The following is a 20,426-nucleotide window of genomic DNA, read 5'->3' as shown; positions in this document are numbered from 1 at the left end:
GACGACAACTATGCTATATTTAATGCCAATAAAAGGATGCAACCTAAAACTTAGAAAGGATAATGGCTATGATGAGACTGCAGAGAAATTTAATGAAAGACATATCAAAACTTGGGAATATGTATAAAACAGCCACTCCTTACGTGTTTCAGTATCTGGGTTCTATACTCTACCAGGAGGTGCTGAAATAACTTTTAATCCTACTAGATCTTAACAAAGTTTTTATGGTTAACTCTGTCTTTAGCACTTTCACTTATCCTTAAGTCCTAAAAGAAATAAAACACTACATTAAGAAAGAAAACTGGTAAACTGCCAAAACATCATGTTATTTATATAATCTAGTTTCTCAGGCCTTAAAAAAGCAATCTATTTACCTCATCTTCGGTGATGTCACCTTGTTTGTCTTTAATTTTACTGGCAATTGATTTTGATAACTCCACCATTTCCTTAGCCTGTCAAGAAGAGAGCAATAATGTCCCAAAGTGTCTGCTAACAAACTATATTTTCAAAATTGTATCATAATTGACATGAATTTAGTGGTGTAAAGGACATATACCTTGATCATGAGTTTGCTTAGGTCCTCAAAGGCCTGAAATGAGAAATGAATTTTTGTTAGAATCGGCCTTAAGGATTAAAATGTTTTAAAGCAATGAACCACTCTATCTTATTCCTTATGATAAAAATTTATGAAATTTTCTTACAAATACCAGTTTACTTATATAAACGTAATGTTGTTGCTATTGTTGTTAGGTGCTGTGGAGCCGATTTTGACTCACAGAGACCGTATGTGACGGAACAGAACTGCCGCAGCGGGTTTCTAGGCTGTCATCTTTAAGGGAGCAGGTTGCTAGGTCTTTTCCCCCACGGAGTGGAGTGGCTGGTGGGTTCAAACTGCCAACATTTCTTCCAATTAGCAGCCTAGCATTTAACCAATGTGCCATCAGGACTCTTCCAAGTAATAAATCTACCTTGCTCTAATAATTCTGTTCATAAATTTTCCAAAACAAAACTGTAATAGAAAATATTAATTACTGTTCTTTGACACAAGTAAGAAATTTGTCATTGGTTTTTCCCAAAATCATTTCCTGACAGGAAGTCAGGAATCAAAGGCAGTGCGCAGCATTCCTGGCTTAGAGGGCAGCGCAGTTGCAGGAACGGCCCCCTGGGCCCAGCCATTGCTACTTTCAGCAGGTGCGAGTTGGCTGAAGCAGTAACCTCAGCCTCTGAATAAGACAGCCCAGGCTTGTAGTGCCGAGTATCGTGGATATCACAAAAGGAAAACATTCAGACACTACCAAAAATTAAACAAAACCCACCAATTGTTTAATTTACTACGGTGAATACCCACTTCAAAGACTTCTTCAAACTTAAACAGACATTCCTAATAAACTATGTCAAGTTACTGAAAACACACCTCCAGGCAGAATATCTTGTCTATCTTATGAAGTACAGATGTTATTTTTAAAAATCAACTAAGCACCTTATCCTTAGCAAGTCTTTCAGTCTACATTTAATAGCGGCCAACAGGTTTTGATCAGCTTATGCCCATCTTAATTACCCACAGGAAAGTATCCCCCAGCTGCAAAAAGATTTTGCTAAAAGAATAGAGTGTCATGTAAGATTCTCGTGGCCGACCCACTAAGGCTAATACCGAAAACAAAGGGGAATGAGCACACACCTAACAGGAATTTCCTCAGATAAACAAAAGGCTTAAACACTGGACTCTTATCAGCAACACACAGAAGATGCAGGAAACCCTTTGTGGGAAACTCTGGGCACCAGTTCTGAACCCAAGGGCAAATCCCATACGAACCAAGCTCTCAAACTGACGCGCACAAACGTTTTACACACTTACGTTTTTACTTTGAATATACAAAATATTATTAGATTTCTTTTACCTGTATAAAGAAAACTAAGACAATGACACTTTAAAATTTTATATGGTAAACCATTTTATTTATTATATTATATTTTCAGAGAAAAAATATGCCAAAAGTAAGAGTGAATCTACAGAGAATACATAAATTAGCCCTTACCGCTTATAAAAAGTTAATAAAAAACATACTTTAGTGTCTTCTTAGAAGATTTATAAAGTATCTTAAGTAATTATGAAATACAAAAGCATCCTCATTTCTATCTTTCCTATTATTCTAGAATTTGGAATTAGCCAACTGTCCAAAAAAATGGATGGCGAAACTACCTACAATAAAAATAAAAGCAATACACATTTAAACACAAAATAGAGGTACACACCCTTTCATTAATTTTCCTGCCAGTTTATAGAACCCCCTACCCGTCACGTCCTACAGTCAAACTTCCACTCCAATCTTGAGAAAAACGGCATCTGCTTTACAGCCATAGGGTATCCTCTTACTGACTTTCAGTTAATAGTCGGTTTTTGGCTTCAGTAAACATTAATACATTCTTCAATATTCTGCTCCAGTACCCTCGATTCTGTATATCTGCATATGCCATTCCCTGTGGCTGGGCCCCTTATAGCCCTACTGGTCACCTGTTAGCGCCTGCCCATCTTCTAGGCCTTGACTTTGATGTTACTCTGTGAACAAGCCTTCTGTGATCCCTAAAGGAAGTCAGGGGCCATTCTACGTGTTCCTGTGACACCCTGCATTTCCTCCGAGTGTGGCATTTCTCACACTGGAGACCACGCCTGTCCTGCCTGTGTCTGGCATATCACCGCAGTACCCAGAGCACCTGGTGCTGGGCCTGGCAGACCGGACAGCAAGAACTACCTGCTGACTACATCACTGACCTGTATGAAAGGGCACAATGGCCTGTGCAGAATCTTTTGAAAATTGCACTTCCATGGAAAGTAGACCGAAACAGGATAATTTATGCCATAAATAAGAAAAACAGTATTGTGAACGTAACAACAGGTAGCATGGCAACATACAAAAAAGGAATACAAATGATGCACTTAGCTCACCATTCCACAGCCTCTCCAGAAGGACTGACACAGAAAGGATGGGAAGGAGAGTCACTGACAGAACAAGAGGACAGGGACAGCACCTTCTCCCCAAGCTGGCTGTCAAGGATTGGCATGATGTGGTAAACCGCACACCTGCCTGCAAATTAGGGTGCCCAGGTTCTCATCCCACAGTGAGTGCAAGGGGACCTCAGTAAGGCACGAAGGGGCTGAAGTGGTTTAGCCCCCCTGAACTCTCAAAATTGACCTGCCTTCCCAGGACAAGAACCCATCCTCAGGAGAATTTAGAGGAAGAAGAATTAACAACTGAGCAAGGTAAAGGTAAAACAAGACCAGATAAAAATGGGGGATGGAAATAGTGCCAGGAAACCACAGAAAGGAAGCTGCCATCTTTCTTAACACTGTTTGAAGTAGTAGAAGAGGGGCCTCTGTGAAGTAAGAAAAGCTACCCAGAACTAGGCCTCCCTCTAAAGTTCAGAAAAACCAATTTCACTTAAGAATTAGGAACAGCAAAGTATCAAGGTCAAATCTCACACAAAGTTATAAGAAAAAAGAAAAAGCAGAGTTAACATTCTACCCACTATAAAGCATACCAGAAAGACATACTCATAGATCAGATCAAAACTTAACCTTCCTTTCAAAATGAGCGAAAATGTGTTAAGAAAACGAGACAAGATATGAAAGGACAATATAAATAAAAAATCAGACGACAAGATTCAGGAGAGAACTAAAAGGAAAAGAGAAAAAATCATTTCAGAAATAAAAACTACACTAGACAGAACACAAATGACTAAACACAGCAGAGAGCACCTTGAAAGAAACAGAAGAAAAAGAGAAACATTTTCTAAAGAAAATCTAAAGATAAAAAGACTCTGAAAGACAGTCACAAAGAGTGAAGAAAAGCAGTGAAGCTGCAACATACAGCTAACAGAGTCTCTGAAAATGAAAACTAAAGCAACTAATGAGAATTTTAATACAGATAAACTTCCCTGAAATTAAAAAATTCTTTTTGAAACTGTATGTTGAAAAAGCACACCATGTATCTGAGAATAACACCCAGAATAACATACAAACACCTTCTACTAAAATTACTGGACTTTAAAGAGAAAGAAAAAAAATCCCCTGGGAATCTGGACAAAAACAGCAAGTAACTTATGAGGGGAAAAGTAAGACCATCAGCACTCTTCAACAGTAACACTTCATGCCAGAAGGGGGAAACAAATGAAGTGACATACTGAGGGCACTCAAGGAAGTGGGCCAAGGATCCTAAATCCAGCAGAGCTGACTTTCATGTATAAGGACACAAACTATTATCAACATGCCAGAACTCAAAGCGATATTGTTCCCGTGTGCATTCCCAAAGAATCTACTAGAGAATGAGCTTGAGACAACCAAATTGACCAGAGAGGGGATCAACGTAAGACAGGTGGTGAGCACTAAACATAAAGCGCAACCCACTGCCATGGGTTCCGACTCACAGCTACCCTACAGGACAGAGCAGAATGGCCCCATAGGGTTTCTGAGGCTACAATTCTTTATGGAAGCAGACTGCCACATCTTCCTCCTGTGGAGCGGCTGGTGGGTTTGAACTGCCGACCTTTTGGCATGCAGCCGAGCGTTTTAACCACTATGCCACTAGAGCTCGTTATTAAGCATATAAACCAAAACCAAACCTGTTGCTGTCAAGTCGACTCTGACTCATAGTGACCCTATAGGACAGGGTAGAACTGTCCCACAGGGTTTCCAAGGAGCGGCTGGTGGATTCAAACTGCTGATCTTTTGGTTAGCAGCCAAGCTCTTAACCACTACGCCGCCAGTGCTCCATTAAACACATAGTTACTTAGAAAACTTGAGACTAAATGAAGGCCAAAGGGGAGAGGGTATGTGGTAGCTAAATGCTCAGACAACACAGATCTAGTTCACCTGTTTTTAACGTGGGAAGAATACGGGGACTATACACAAAAAAATCTTTTTAACTGTTTTAGTAATTATTTGGTATTATAGTCCTGAATTTGAATAAGAAGTGTCAGTATGATCTCATGAGCTAAGTTATACTTAAAAAAATTTTTTTTCCTTGTTCTGTCTACTGAAAACGCATCAATCACCTCTAGTCTTCCCAAAGGGATCAAACATGAACCTGATGAAGCCTCTAATTCCAGCTCCCAATTTGTAGAAAATACAGAGGGCAAAGTATTATGGATTGAATTCTATCCCCTAAAAAGATATGCTGAAGTCCTAAATGTGAATGTGACTTGTTAAGTTTGCATGAGGTCACATTGTAGTATGGTTAGTCCTAATCCCATTGAATAGTGTCTTATAAAAAAGACAGACACACCAAGGGGAGACACCATTTGAAAACTGATGGAAAAACTAGACAGGCATGGAATCGTTTCTCTCTCAGGAACTTCAGGAGGAATTTAAATGGCCAATACCCTGATTTGGACTTCTAACCTCCAAGACTGAGGTAACAAATTTCTGTTCTTTAAAGTCACCCACTTGGAGGCCTCACTTTACCTGATTTTAGAACCTATTACACTGCCACAGTACTCAAAACAGCCTGGTACTGGTACAACAACAGATACATGGACCAATGGAACAGAATTGAGAATCCAGACATAAATCCATCCACATATAAGCAGCTGATATTTGACAAAGGCCCCAAAACAGTTCAATGGGGAAAAGACAGTCTTTTTAACAAATGGTGCTGGCATAACTGGATATCCATCTGCAAAAAAATGAAACAAGATGCATACCTCACTCCATGCACAAAAACTAACTCAAAATGGATCAAAGACCTAAATATAAAATCTAAAACGATAAAGATCATGGAAGAAAAAATAGGGACAATGTTAGGAGCCCTAATACACAGCATGAACAGTATCGAAAACATTATAAAGAATGTAGAAGAAAAACTAGATAACTGGGAGCTCCTAAAAATCAAACACTTACGCTCATCCAGACTTCACCAAGAGAGTAAAAAGACTACCTACAGACTGGGAAAAAGTTTTTAGCTTTGACATTTCTGATCAGCGCCTGATCTCTAAAATCTACATGATACTGCAAAAACTCAACTACAAAAAGACAAACAACCCAATTAAAAAACGGGCAAAAGATATGAATAGACACTTCACTAAAGAAGACATTCAGGTAGCTAACAGATATATAAGGAAATGCTCACGATCATTAGCCATTAGAGAAATGCAGATCAAAACTACAATGAGATTTCATCTCACTCCAACAAGGCTGGCATTAATCCAAAAAACACAAAATAATAAATGTTGGAGAGGCTGTGGAGAGACTGGAACACTCATACACTGCTGGTGGGAATGTAAAATGATACAACCACTTTGGAAATTGATTTGGCACTTCCTTAAAAAGCTAGAAATAGAACTACCATACAATCCAGCAATCCCACTCCTTGGAATATATCCTAGAGAAATAAGAGCCTTTACACAAACAGATATATGCACACCCATGCTCATTGCAACACTGTTTACAATAGCAAAAAGATGGAAGGAACTGAGGTGCCCATCAATGGATGAATGGATAAATAAATTATGGTATATTCACACAATGGAATACTATGCATCGATAAAGAACAATGATGAGTCTGTGAAACATTTCATAACATGGAGGAATCTGGAAGGCATTACACTGAGTGAAACTAGTCAGTTGCAAAAGGACAAATATTGTATGAGGCCACTATTATAAGAACTCGAAAAATAGTTTAAACAGAGAAGAAAATATTAGTTGATGATTACGAGAATGGGGAGGGAGGGAGGGAGAGGGGTATTCACTAATCAGATAGTAGATAAGAACTATTTTAGGTGAAGGGAAAGACAACACACAATACAGGGGAGGTCAGCACAATTGGACTCAACCAAAAGCAAAGAAGTTTCCTGAATAAACTGAATGCTTCGAAGGCCAGCGTAGCAGGGGCAGGCGTCTGAGGACCATGGTTTCAGGGGACATCTAAGTCAATTGGCATAATAAAATCTATTAAGAAAACATTCTGCATCCCACTTTGAAGAGTGGCGTCTGGGGTCTTAAACGCTAGCAAGTAGCCATCTAAGATGCATCGATTGGTCTCAACCCACCTGGATCAAAGGAGAATGAAGAACACCAAGGACACAAGGTGATTACGAGCCCAGGAGACAGAAAGGGCCACATGAACCAGCAACTACATCATCCTGAGACCAGAAGAACTAGATGGTCCCCGGCTATAACCGATGACTACCCTGACAGGGAACACAACAGAGAACCCCTGAGGGACCAGGAAAGCAGTGGAATGTAGACCCCAAATTCTCACAAGACCAGACTTTTAATGGTCTGACTGAGACTGGAAGGACCCCGGTGGTCATGGCCCCCAGACCTTCTGTTGCCCCAGGACAGGAACCATTCCCGAAGCCAACTCTTCAGACATGGATTGGACTGGACAATGGGTTGGAGAGGGATGCTGGTGAGGAGTGAGCTTCTTGGATCAGGTGGACACTTGAGACTATGTTGGCATCTCCTGCCTGGAGGGGAGATGAGAGGGTGGAGGGGGTTAGAAGCTGGCGAGAAACACGAAAAGAGAGAGTGGAGGGAGAGAGCAGGCTGTCTCATTAGGGGGAGAGTAATTGGGAGTGTGTAGCAAGGTGTATATGGGTTTTTGTGTGAAAGACTGACTTGATTTGTAAACTTTCACTTAAAGCACAATAAAAATTATTTCAAAACATAAAGTCACCCACTTGGTGGTACAGTATTTTGTTAATGGCAGCTCTAGGAAACCAAGACACCAAGGAACATGTGCAACCATACTGTAGGTATGCAATCAGAAAAAGCTAGCCCATGGCACTCTGTGGGTTCCAGTGCCCTGGGCTATTCAAAAGATAAATTGTAGGTAAAGCACAAGAATGAAGAAAAAAACCTATAGATTAAAAGAAACTTTAAAGACACATCAAAGTTCTAAAAATGAGTAAAACTGAACTACATTGTCTGGGGTTGTATACTTGGGATAAAACTATAAAGAAAAAGAAGGACGTGTAATGCTGATTAAACTTAAGGTATATAATTTTTAACAATGTATAATTTCAAATACACACACACATACTTTTCACAGTGTTTTAAAACCAACTCTGAGCTTTTGCCTGTTAAAGTAAATACATATTAACACATATCATCTTGCCAAAGGGATTGAACATAAATTTGATGAAGCCACTGGATCTAGGTGCCAATTTGCAGGAAATACACAAGGCCAAGCAAACCCTAGACCATGCACTTAACAAGTCAAACGTCCTAAGTTTCTCAACTACAATCTATATTTTGAATTAGTGAACCCACAATAGGTATTCAGTAACAGTTTGCAATTTAGACTTCATTTGATTGACATATACTTAATTTCCATGAACAGCACCCATCAATGAAATTTTACTTACAAACTATTGTCAAAAAACGAAGAATTACTTCACAGCATCATTTTATAAAAATCAAAGACCATTTGCATTTAAATATGGAAAAACCAATGATATGTTTAGGTGTAGTAACAAACTATAGAATCTAATGCATAACTGGCTCTCTTAAGTACAGTTCTTTTCCCTTCACTTCAGTCTTCTCATATACGATGAAGCTTCAGAAACACTGTCATGTACCTATTCAGGGTTGTTCTCATAGTAGATGTGGTGGTGTCTTTTTTTTTTTTTCCTTTTTGGAAAAAGCTTTTTAAAACATGTTTTGGCTAAACTGAGATAGAACTATAGCTTCGGGCACATTAAGTATATTCCAAATTACAGAATGGAGCCAGTCACAGCTGTATCAAAAAGAATAAACACAAACGGCTGAAAAAAATAGCTGACCAAAACTTGTTTAAGAGTTTACCTCAGAAATGTTTTTGTCAGTTTCTTTTCTTTTTTCTTCCAGTTTCCTTTCAATACCTACAATTCCTACAGCCCTTATTCTTCCTGGCTGAAAAACAAAAGTAGAAAGTTGGAAAAAAAATATGTATATATGTATATATATAGGAAGGAAACAAAATCTTTTGTAGCCGACCACACTGTGTTTTCAATGGCAGGAAGGGACCTACTAAAAATAAAGAAAAACAGCATACAATTACATCTAGCTTCCTTTTAAAACATTTCTTACTGTACATAATGATCTTTGAATCATTAAAGAAAAATTAACATAAAATAGATGGTATATTTTACCCCGCATTTTAGATATCAACTATGTGTGCTATTCATTTTTGTTCCTTGGCAAGCTATTATGTATTAGATTTTTAATAGGGTCTCAAATGTGCAAAAAATTGTAGTTAAAATTTTGGTGCTTGACAGCTAGTATACAAGCTAATTTCACACATGTGAATACCTGTCTGTAGTTGGTGATTAATTTAGACTAGCCCGGAAATCACAGCCCAGACATACTGCCTGTTCTCCTGGATGCTGCTCTTAATTATAAACAACAGAAAGCAGAGAGTGGAATCTTCTACCATAATGAGAAGTACTCTGGTAAGGTATCATTTATGCTTATTAAATACACTAAAGAGGACTAAATTAGGTGCTGAAAAATAAATTTGTAACCAGAATATTATCGTTTCTGGCAAGTTCTATAAACAGAGTCTTTTCCAATGAAGATACAAGAAACCATGGAGTTGAAGCTACTGTTTAAAAAATACCTGGGGTCCTCGATTCATTTGTAATGACTGGGAAACTGGCATGTTCTCCCATCTTCTCTGTGTCATTTCCTCTGATAAACGCCTGTAAAACTGTTGTATAAATGCATACACTTTAAATAAGTCAGGCTGTAGCATCCTCGTAGAAATCATTACTTAACATTTCTTCAGTTTAAAGGTCTGTTCAGTCATTTGCAACAAGTCTAGAATCCTCAGAGACATCAAAGGAAATCAAAGGAAGTTTTTTTTTTCTTGGATCAACCTCAGAAAGCACAAAGGGAAAAAAAAAAAGGAACTGACCTTCCATATAAAGTGGGCTATTCTCAACAAAGAGATAAATGACACTGAAATAAGTAGATTTGCTTTAAACAATTCTGCATACGTGAGGCATAAACACAGTGCCAGGAAAAATACACAACCATTTTCCATGAAGGAAGCAGAAAATAATTTGTTTACTTAAAAATGGAAGCCAAAAGTGAGGACCAAAATATGCCTATACTCACAAAAAATCAAATGTATTTTTCAACTACAGCAAGAATGACTTCAGTCAGTTATATTTGCTTAGTGCCTATTATATGAGCAGCAGTAGGTGAGGGGCTTCAGGAACAAAACACATGAATAATTTATGATATTGGTGGGAAGATAAACACACACTTGGCAATGTCTTAAGAACACACTTGTACAGTAACTTATCAATCAGACATATAAACTGATTAGTACTAGGGTGATCAGACTTGTGCAGAGTTAATCAAGATAGAAGACTACCTGCTTAAAAGCTGGTGAGCTTTCAGACACTGAAGTGACGTAACATTTCACTGCATCACATTCTGTCTCTTTACCAAACTATACCGCTGAAATGTTACCATCATTAGCATATTTCCAACCTCGACTCCTTCATAGTGACTGCACCCTCCTGCTTTCTGTTCCCACTGCAACCTAAACTTCATATTCCCCACTCTTGGATAAGGCTTAAGATATCATAAAAAACTTATTGTAAAAATACAGTGAAACCTGGTATACTACACAATGTTGCCTTCCATCATAATAACAAGAAACAAAAAGAAACACACACACACACACACATTTCTAGGTCAATTTTATTCATACAGAAACTTACCTCAATCTGGCCATGTTCTTTGAAAGAAAGTTTGACGTAGGAATTCTTACTACTCTGGAATGGACCAGGTTCTTTGTTAGGAGGAGCTGGGTGAAGATGAACCACTATTTTGGCACTAAACAAAGAGCAAATGTAATGTATTTTGTTGCTTTTAAAAAATCATCAATTCTATTTTCATATTAATATATTTCAGACCACTTTTAAAATTCATACAGAAACAAAGACCATCTAAGAGCAGCCTTTAAAAAATTGTATTAATTCAGTAAATAATACACTATTAAGCTACTAATGGGTCAGTGAAGAAATCAAAAGAGAAACGACAAATTTCTTAGAGTCAAATGAAAACGAAAGCACAACATACCAAAACTTTATGGGATACAGTGAAGGCAGTACTCAGAGGGAAACACATAGCAATAAATGCCTACGCAAAAAAAGAAGAAAGATCTCAAATTAACAGCCTAACTCGACAACTTCAGGAACTAGAAAGAGAAGCAAACTAAGACTAAACCTACCAGAAGAAAAGAAATAACAAAGATCAGAGCATAAATAAATAAAATCGGAAACAGTAAAACAGACTCAATAAAACTAGAAGTTGGTTCTTTGAAAAGATCAATAAAATTGACAAACCTTTAGCTAGACTAAAAGAGACAAGAAGAGAAAAGATGCATATAACTAAAATGAAAAATAAAAGAGGAGACCTTACAACTGACCCAATAGAAATAAAGAGAAATGTGATAGAATATTATGAACAAGTGTAGGAAACAAACTGGATAACCTAAAAGAGATGGGCAAATTCTTAGAAGCACACAACTTACCCAACCTGACTCAAGAGGAAATATAAAGTCTCTAACAAGTGAAGAGATCAAGTCAGTGGTCAAAAACCTCTAACAACAACAAAAACCCGGGAAAGATGGCTTCACTGGGGAATACTGCAAAACATTTAGAGAAGAATTGACACCAATACTGTTGAAAGTCTTCCAAAAGACAGAGAAGGAAGAATGCTCTCTAATTCATTCTATGAAGCAAACGTAATGCTGATACCCAAATCAGACAAAAACACCACAAGAAAAGAAAACTAGAGGCCAATATCTCTTATGGATATAGATGCAAAAATCCTCAACAAAATACTAACAGACAGAATCCAACAGCACATTAAAAGAGTCATACACCATGACTAAGTAGGATTTATTCCAGGAACAGTTCAACATTAGAAAATCAATCAACGTAATACACCACATCAAGAGAACAAAGGAAAAGAACCACATAATCACCTTTAAGGATGCAGAAAAAACATCTGATAAAATCCAACACCCTTTCTTGATGAAAATCCTAAAGAAGACTGGAATAGAAGGAAAGTTGCTCAATATGATTCAGGGCAGGTATAAAAAGCCAACAGCCAACATTATACTTAATGGAGAAAGACTGAGAGCTTTCCCCTTGAAAATCAGGAACAAGAAAAGGGTACTGCCTCTCACCACTTCTATTTAACACTGTATTAGAAGTCCTAGCCAGAGCAATAAGAAAAAGAAATAAAAGGTATCCAGATTGGAAAAGAAGAAGTAAAATTATGTCTACTTGTGGATATGATCCTATATATAGAAAATTCCAAAGAGTCCACAAGAAAACTTCTTGAGCTAACAGAAGAATTCAGCAGAGTTGCAGGGTACAAGGTCAACAAACAAAAATTAATTGTGTTTCTATACATCGGCAATGAGAAATCTCAAAGGAAAATTAGAGAAACAATTCCATTTACAATAGCACCTAAGAGAATAAAATACTTAGGAATAACTCTAACCAGGAACATGAAGGACATATACAATGGAAACCATAAAACACTGCTAAAAAAGATTAAATAAATGGGAAGATTGTTCCATGTTCTTCAATTGGAAGACTTAATATTAAGCCTTCACTACCCAAAGCGATCTATAGATTCAAAACAATCCTGATAAAAATTCCAACAGGCTTCTTTACAGATGTAGAAAAAATAATCCTCAACTTTATATGGAGTAGCAAGAGGCTCCAGATAGCTAAAATAATGCTGAAAGAGAAAAAGTAAGAGGATTCACACTTCCTGACTTTAAAACATACTATATAGCTGCACTAATCAAAACAGCCCAGAACTGTTATAACAATAGATACAAAGACAAGTGGAATAGAATTGAAAGCCCAGAAATAAACTCACACTTCTATGGTCAACTGATTTTTCACAAGGGTGCCAAGTCCATTTGATAGGGAAATAAGCTGGGAAAATTGGATTTCTGCATGCATAAAAATGAAACAGGATCCATGCCTCACACCATACATGAAAACAAATTCAAAATGGATTAAAGATCTAAATATGCAAACTAAAACCATAAAATTCTTAGATGAATAAACAAGGGTAATGCTGTCAAGGTCCAGCATTCAACAATGGATTATCTAAAATAGTAACAAAAGCACAAACAGCAAAAGACAAAAAACAAGTAAACGGGACCTCATAAAAATTAAAAACTCTGTTCATCAAAAGACTACCAAAAAAGTGAAAAGACAGGTTATAGAATGGGTGAATATCTTCTGAAACCATACATCTAAAAAGAATCTAGTAACCAAAATATATATAGAAGTTTGACAATGTATTAACAAAAAGATAATCCTAAAATGAGCAAAATACTTGAATAGATATTTCACCAGAGGACATTAAATGGCCATCAAACACATGAAAAGACTCTCAGCGGGCTGTGGGCACCATGGTCTCAGGGAACATCGAGCTCAATTGGTGTAAAAGAGTTTATAAAGAATATGTTCTACTTTCTACTTTGGTAAGTAGCATCTAGGGTCTTAAAGGCCTGTGAGTGGCCATCTAGGATAGTCCACTGGTCTCAGGAGCAAGGAAGGGTGAAAAAAACTAAAGGTGCAAGGGAAAGATTAGTTCAAAGGTCTAATGGACCACATCTACCACGGCCTCCACCAGACTGAATCCAGTACAGGCAGATGGTGCCCGGCTACCACCACTGACTGCTCTGACAGGGATCACAATAGAGGGTCCCAGACGGAGCTGGAGAAAAATGTAGAACAAAATTCTAACTCAAAAAGAAAGACCAGGCTTGGTGGCCTGACAGAGACTGGAGAAACTGGCCCCCAGACATCCTTTCAGCTCAGTAACGAGGCCACTCCTGAGGTTCATCCTTCAGCCAAAGATTGAACAGTCACATGGAACAAAACAAGACTAAAGGGGTACACCAGCCCTGGGGCAGAGACTGGAAGGTAGGAGGGAACAGGACGCTAGTAACAGGAAACCCAGGGCTGAGAAGGGAGACAGTTGACATGTTGTGGGGTTGTTAATGTCATACAACGTGTGTACTGTTTGATGAGAAACTAATTTGTTCTGTAAACCTTCATCTAAAGTTCAATTAAAAAAAATTCTCAGCATCATTAGCCATCAGAGAGATGCAAATGAAAACCACAATGAGGTATCATTTTCACTCTTACTAGGATGGGTAAGGAAACCCTAGTGGCATAGTGGTTAAAGTGCTATGGCTGCTAACCAAAAGGCGAGCAGTTCAAATCCACCAGACACTCCCTGGAAATTCTATGGAGCAGTTCTACTCTGTCCTACAAGGTCACTATGAGACAGAATCAACTTGACAGCAATGGGTTTGGTTTTTGAGTTTTTAGGATGGCTAAGACAAAAGAAAATAACAAATGTTGGCAAGGATGTGGGGAAATTAGAACCCTTATCTCCATTGCTGGGGGGAATGCAAAATGGCATAGCCTTGTAGAAAACAGTATGGTAGTTCCTCAAAAAAATAAAAATAGCACTACTATATGATCCAGAAATTCCACTCCTAGGTATATACCCAAAAGACTTGAGAGCAGAGACTCAAAAAGAGACGTGTTCACCAATGTTCATAGTAGCACTATTCACAGTAGCCAAAAGGTAGAAACAACCTAAATGCTCATCAACACATGAATGGATAAACAAAATATGGTACATACATACAATGGAATACTATCCAGCCTGTAGGAGAAATGAAGTCTTGATGCATGCTATACAGTATGGATGAAACTTGAAGACATTATGCTGAGTGAAATATGCCAATCACAAAATAACTCACTTACATAAGAAGACAAGAAATGGCGAATGCATAGAGACTAAAGTTTATAAGTGGTTACCAGGGGTGAGAGGGAAGGGGAAAAGGGGGGTTAACGGTGATGGAAAAATTGTATTAAGGGTAGTGATTTTTCTAATGGTCAATAAGTTGTGCTCCTGTAAAAGATTGAATTGGCAAAAGCTGTGTGATAGATATATTTACAACAATGACAAAAAAAAAAAGAGTAGCTGTTGAGGCTGGTTATATACAACCAAATACCCCAGAGAATCTGGTTTCTTGGTTTGGAGGTTTAGGGTCATGGTTTCATGGGACATTCCAGTTAATTGGCCGAATAACGTATTCAGTGCTTCTGTTCTACCTCCAGAAACCCTGGCGGCATAGTGGTTAAGAGCTATGGCTGCTAACCAAAAGGTCAGCAGTTCGAATCTACCAGGTGCGCCTTAGAAATCACATGGGGCAGTTCTACTCTGTCATATAGAGTTGCTGTGAGTCAGAATCAACTTGAGGGCAATGGGTTTGTTTTTTAGGTTTGTTTCTACCTCTTATTCATTGCATAGTGCCTGGGGTCTTAAAACCTTGGAAGCAGCCATTTTAGGAACAGTAATTGATCTCTATTCACCTGGAGCAACAGAGGAAGGAGAGACACAAATAGGAGTATATGGAACGTGTGGCTAATTGCCTCTATGAACAAACTGCCTCCTTTGCCAGGAGACCAGAAGAACTGGATGGTGACCAGCTACCGTTACTGAAAATTTTGATGAAAGGTTTCACAGGAGAATCCTGATCAAAAGGTGGGGAATGGAGAACAGAATTCAAATCCTCATAGACTCTAGACTTTCTAAAGCCATGGAGGGCAGATGAACCCCTGAAACTATTGCCCTGAGATAATCTTTAGACCTTAAACCAAGAATAGCCCCTGAAGTTATCTTAAAACTGAACAATAATTTAGCTTAGCTAATTAAAAAAAAAAAAGTCTTCCTTGAGCATTATGCTCTTTTAAGATCTAGAGGCTGTCCAAGACAGTAGTCAGATGCTTCACAATGTCCCTCTTAAAACAAGGACCAGAGAAAACAAGTGAATTGGATATAGATGACAACATTGGAAGCCTGAGCATCAAAGACAAGGTTCAAAAATCAGACTGAGCACAAAGTGGAAGGAGGGAGAGTACCAATACAACAGACAGAATTATAGATCACCCACACCCTGCTATCAGAACCTGCACAGTGCTGCCATATTGAGACAAAGCAAGCAGTTCCCAGGCAAAATCCCCATCACCTGGTGCACCAAGCAGGAGCGATGCTGTACTCACATCCAGAGCCAGGTAGGAATGCTTTCGCCTGTGAATGTTAAGTGCACGCACCACACTCACCTTGCCCACCCCAGGCCCGTGTGCCAGGGGCCCGTGCACCTTTGGGGCCCCCCAAACCCTCCTTGGCCATCCCCCGTCCTTGCACACGATCGCAGTCCAGCAGTGCTTGCCACCACCTTAGCCCTGAGCCGGGAGTCCATGGACTGGAGGCGCTAGCCTCTTCGTTCAGCTATCCACTCTGGGGGCCCACAGACCTACAGCGCCTTCTACCCGCTCTGGCCACCCACACCAGGGCCTGAGGTCCAGCGGGGCCTCCTACTCCCTCGGCCACCCCCACTAGGGCCTGAGGATGGCTCCTCCCTACAGCCACCTGTGCCAGAGGACCGAGGACCAGCTGCACAACCTCCCTAGTGATGTGGTCTAGTGGAGAGACCTATGCCCTACAACCAGGCACCCATGGACAGGTGACATACCCCCCTGGCCCACCCCCACAACCCAAGCCTTGTGCCTTCTTGGTATAGTCCCACACAGCCCTGCCCACCTGGGACCTTCAGTGAGTTTTGTACCACCCACCCTGTGACCATAAACTTTTTTTTGCTTTGTAAACTTTCACCTAATGCACAATAAAAAAAAAAAAAAAAAGAGCTATGTGTATGGGATCAATTTGACAACAGCCAACTTGAAAGATTAGATAGGAACCTTAGGGGGCTTTGAGTTTATGTTAATAAGGGAGGAACAACTCAGAAAAGGAGGGTGAAAATGGGTTGCACAACTTGAGGAATGTAATCAATGTTTTAGTACATGTAGAAACTAATGAATTGGTGTATGTTTACTGTGTATATTCTCAACAACAAAATAAAATTTATTTTAAAAAATCTGTATGAATTCAGGGTTAATAAACCTTTCATGAACATTTCTATCTAAAACTTACCATGAACCAAAAAGGAGCCCTGGTGGCACAGTGGTTAAGAGCTCAGGTTGCTATCCAAAAGGTCGGCAGTTCAAATCCACCAGCTGCTCCTTGGAAACCCTATGGGGCGGTTCTACCCTGTCCTAAATGGTCACTCCACTCGAAAGCAACGGCTTTGTTGTTTTTATTAATGAACCAAAAAATTTCCAATTACTAGCTCTATAGATAAAATACAAACGTGGTTTTAGAAAATAAGTTCAAAGAAATTTGCTAAATTCTGGGTGGTATATGATGAGGGTTTTCCATCTACACTGTCATCCCCAGAGGTTCCAAGGGTGCTTGTGATTTCTGCCAAAGCGCACTACCTTACTCATGAGAAAACTTATCTGTGTAAAACCAGCCAGCTGACATTCTATTAAAACTCCATCCAAAACTAACATTCTACTGTGTCATTTGCTGGAAAATGCCACTCAATCAACAGCATAATCTAGAAAGATACCCAATTGTAAAAACAATTCTCCAAAATTGTTTTTGCCCTAAGAACACAAACTCCATTATCTTTATGACCACCATTATCATCTATGCTATAAAAAATTACCACTGTATTCGTTTTCTTTTTAAATCTGTTTTCCTCACCTGTCCATTAAAAATATTATCTTTATAACAAGAAAAACTAAAAACACTCATAAAGTCAAAATACCTTGGATACCCAGTGTACAGCTTTTTCTTTATGATCACATTACAGATACGCCTATTACTCAATTATAATTTCCTTTGTTTAGGGCCATATAGTTGCCTAAATACCACTGTAAAACTGATCACTGGGTTTTGGGCCCTTCTCAGTGTGATGAATGCTGTGGTCAGTGAGCTGGGGCCAGCCTTGTAAGACTTCTTCATCTATTCCTCTGTGGTGAACATCATTCAGCGAAGTGAGCAAATAAACTGTGCAAGCAGAATCGCAGGACTGTTTGAAGTAAATCATTAATCCAGGCAACAAAACTATGCCAGTCAGGATAGGGTGATTGAGCAAAAGCATCAACAATCTGAAAAACTAAAAAAGCCTAAGCCCTACTATCAGATTCTGCCAAAGGAAATCCAATGAAAAGCTAAAAGATTATGATGCAAAATGAAGCCAAAAATTCCAGAGTAAGAATAAAAGATCCATGCCATTTTTTCATATATTCATTCATTAGGTCATTCAATTACCATATTTTATCAAATTTATAATCCACCAAATGAAAGAGGCATCTTGAGTTCAGATTAAAGGACAAAAGATATTCATACATCTTAGAATCTGTAGGGAAAAAGACCTAGATTTACCTAAAGTAAGGTGGCTTTTGTCCTTAGCTCTAGAGAAATAACCGTTGAAATAACTGGGGTGCATTAATCTGGGACTTTCAAGACACACCTGAGAATCTGAGCTGCTGAGTAGGGGCTGGCCAGACCAGAAAAGACTCACTTGGTAGGATGATATCAACTAGCCTCAGAAGGCATGATTCAGTCTATCATGCAAGGCTGGCTGATAAAAGCCTTGAATACGGAAGTGTTCAGAGCTTCCTCGTTGACGAGAACATCTGCTCTCAAGAGGGCAGCATGTCCCTTAGGATATGGAAAATTCACATCGGAAACCCTCCCAGACCTCACCCTATGCGTCTCTGTTTATATCCTTTTTGGCTATAATAATCTGTAGTCATAAGTATGGTATATGCTCTGTGAATTCCTTGTGTCATTCCAGCGAATTATTGAACCTGAAGGGGCAGTAAAAGCTGGCAGGTCAGAAACTAAGGGCATCGTGTGGACTCCTGAGCTGGCAGCTGGCATCCTGAAAGAGCAGTAGGAAACCAGCCCGAATTGGTGGCCGGCGGGTCAGAAGGTTGGGGTGCTGTGTGGACTCCCTAAACTTGCAGCTGGTGTCTGCCTATTTGACAGTCTGAAGGACAGTGTCCTTTTAACTTGTGAGCTCTGAGAGAGTGCAGTGAAGTGGCTGGCAACGAGGGTGGAGAAGTGGGAAGGTGAGAACTGGAATAATCTCTACATTTTGGGGACTAGATTCATGCTTATCCTTATTGCACAGAATCAATAAGATATAGTCATTGTTTTTTGGTTTTTTGGAGGGGGAGGGGGCCCTGGGATTAAAGAGAATATTTGAGAAAAGTTAACCCTGCATATTATTGAATTCCTCCTCACTGAGGATGTCTAAAAAAAAAACAAGGCATTAATGTGAAGGTAAATATTTTAAATACTTTTGTTATAGAGTTCAGATTTCCTTGGAATACAGCAGAGGAAAATTCAAATGATCTGGAACACCCTCTAAGTTTTACTTTCTATAACTTAGTAAGATGGAGAAAAGAAAGCAATGGGGGAAATATAAATTAAAGGAACAATTTACAAATCTATAGCTTATTGATCTTTTCACAATGTTGATTAGTTTCTTTCATGTCAAATAAATGATCTTTTATGGCTGCTGTAATGATATAATTGAGATGCACATTGCATTTCCAGTGACATTCAACATTTGTTTAACTTCTATTGAAGTGTCTAATTACGCTAAAGCTAAAGAAAGACCTATATGGGGAAAAAAATCCAAACTAGCAATATTTGTCTCTAAGTCTCCCTCAATACATACACTTAAAATAAAAAAACACGCTTAAAATAGAGAGCCTAAAATAGTGGTATACTTCAACAGACAGAAACACTTGAACCTATAGCTTTAAACCAGAGTGACCACATCTCCTGATGTGCCTGGGTCAGTCTGATTTTGTGCTTGCTGCCCCTATTACTCTTATAAATGTTCCAGCTTGGACAATTACTAATACACTCTAACAGTGATTCCTGAAAAAGTCAACATGAGTTATTAAACTTAATGATCATCTAGAAATAGGAGCAAAGCCAGTTATTTTTCTTAGATGGGTCACTTTTGAATTTAAGTACTGAAAAGCTGGTACATAGACATGTGAAAGCCAACGGTCTGGAAATATGTACAATATGTTACAGCACAGCAATAAATCAGCTAAGTTAAGGATAACGGCTTGACTGGAAACATCTTTTTGTGAATACAGACCTTACCTCTATGTATAATGACCCAACGATACTGTCATGGATTGAACTGTGTCCCCTAAAATATCTGTCAACTTGGCTAGGTCATGATTCCCTTGTATGGTTGTATGACCGTCTACCATTTTATCTTCTGTTGTGATTTCCCTACGTGTTGTAAATCCCATCACTATGATGTAATAAGATGGATTAGCGGCAGTTATACTGATGAGGTCTAAAAGATTAGATAGTGTCTTAAGCCAATCTCTTTTGAGATATAAAAGACGGGGACCTCATACCACCAAGAATGCAGTGCCGGGAGCAGAGTGCGTCCTTTGGACCTAAGGTTCCTACACTGAGATGCTCCCAGACCGAG

The 20,426-nt window shown here is 38.9% G+C and overlaps 1 protein-coding gene across 1 annotated transcript in view; it reads right to left on the bottom strand.

Moving 5' to 3' along the window:
• The window catches only part of VPS36 (vacuolar protein sorting 36 homolog), a 53,243-nt gene that overhangs the window by 12,329 nt on the left and 20,488 nt on the right, over positions 1-20,426 (bottom strand). Inside the window, exons 4-8 of the mRNA XM_064270189.1 lie at positions 10,708-10,822; positions 9,594-9,683; positions 8,801-8,887; positions 557-589; positions 375-452 (exon numbers count right to left, since the gene is read on the bottom strand). Coding sequence (XP_064126259.1) covers positions 375-452; positions 557-589; positions 8,801-8,887; positions 9,594-9,683; positions 10,708-10,822 — 403 coding nt within the window. The remainder of the gene's footprint in view (positions 1-374; positions 453-556; positions 590-8,800; positions 8,888-9,593; positions 9,684-10,707; positions 10,823-20,426) is intronic.

The sequence above is a fragment of the Loxodonta africana genome, chromosome 17 (assembly GCF_030014295.1).
Source record: "Loxodonta africana isolate mLoxAfr1 chromosome 17, mLoxAfr1.hap2, whole genome shotgun sequence".
Classification (NCBI taxonomy): Eukaryota; Metazoa; Chordata; class Mammalia; order Proboscidea; family Elephantidae; genus Loxodonta; species Loxodonta africana.
This window is presented reverse-complemented; position numbering and strand designations above follow the sequence as displayed.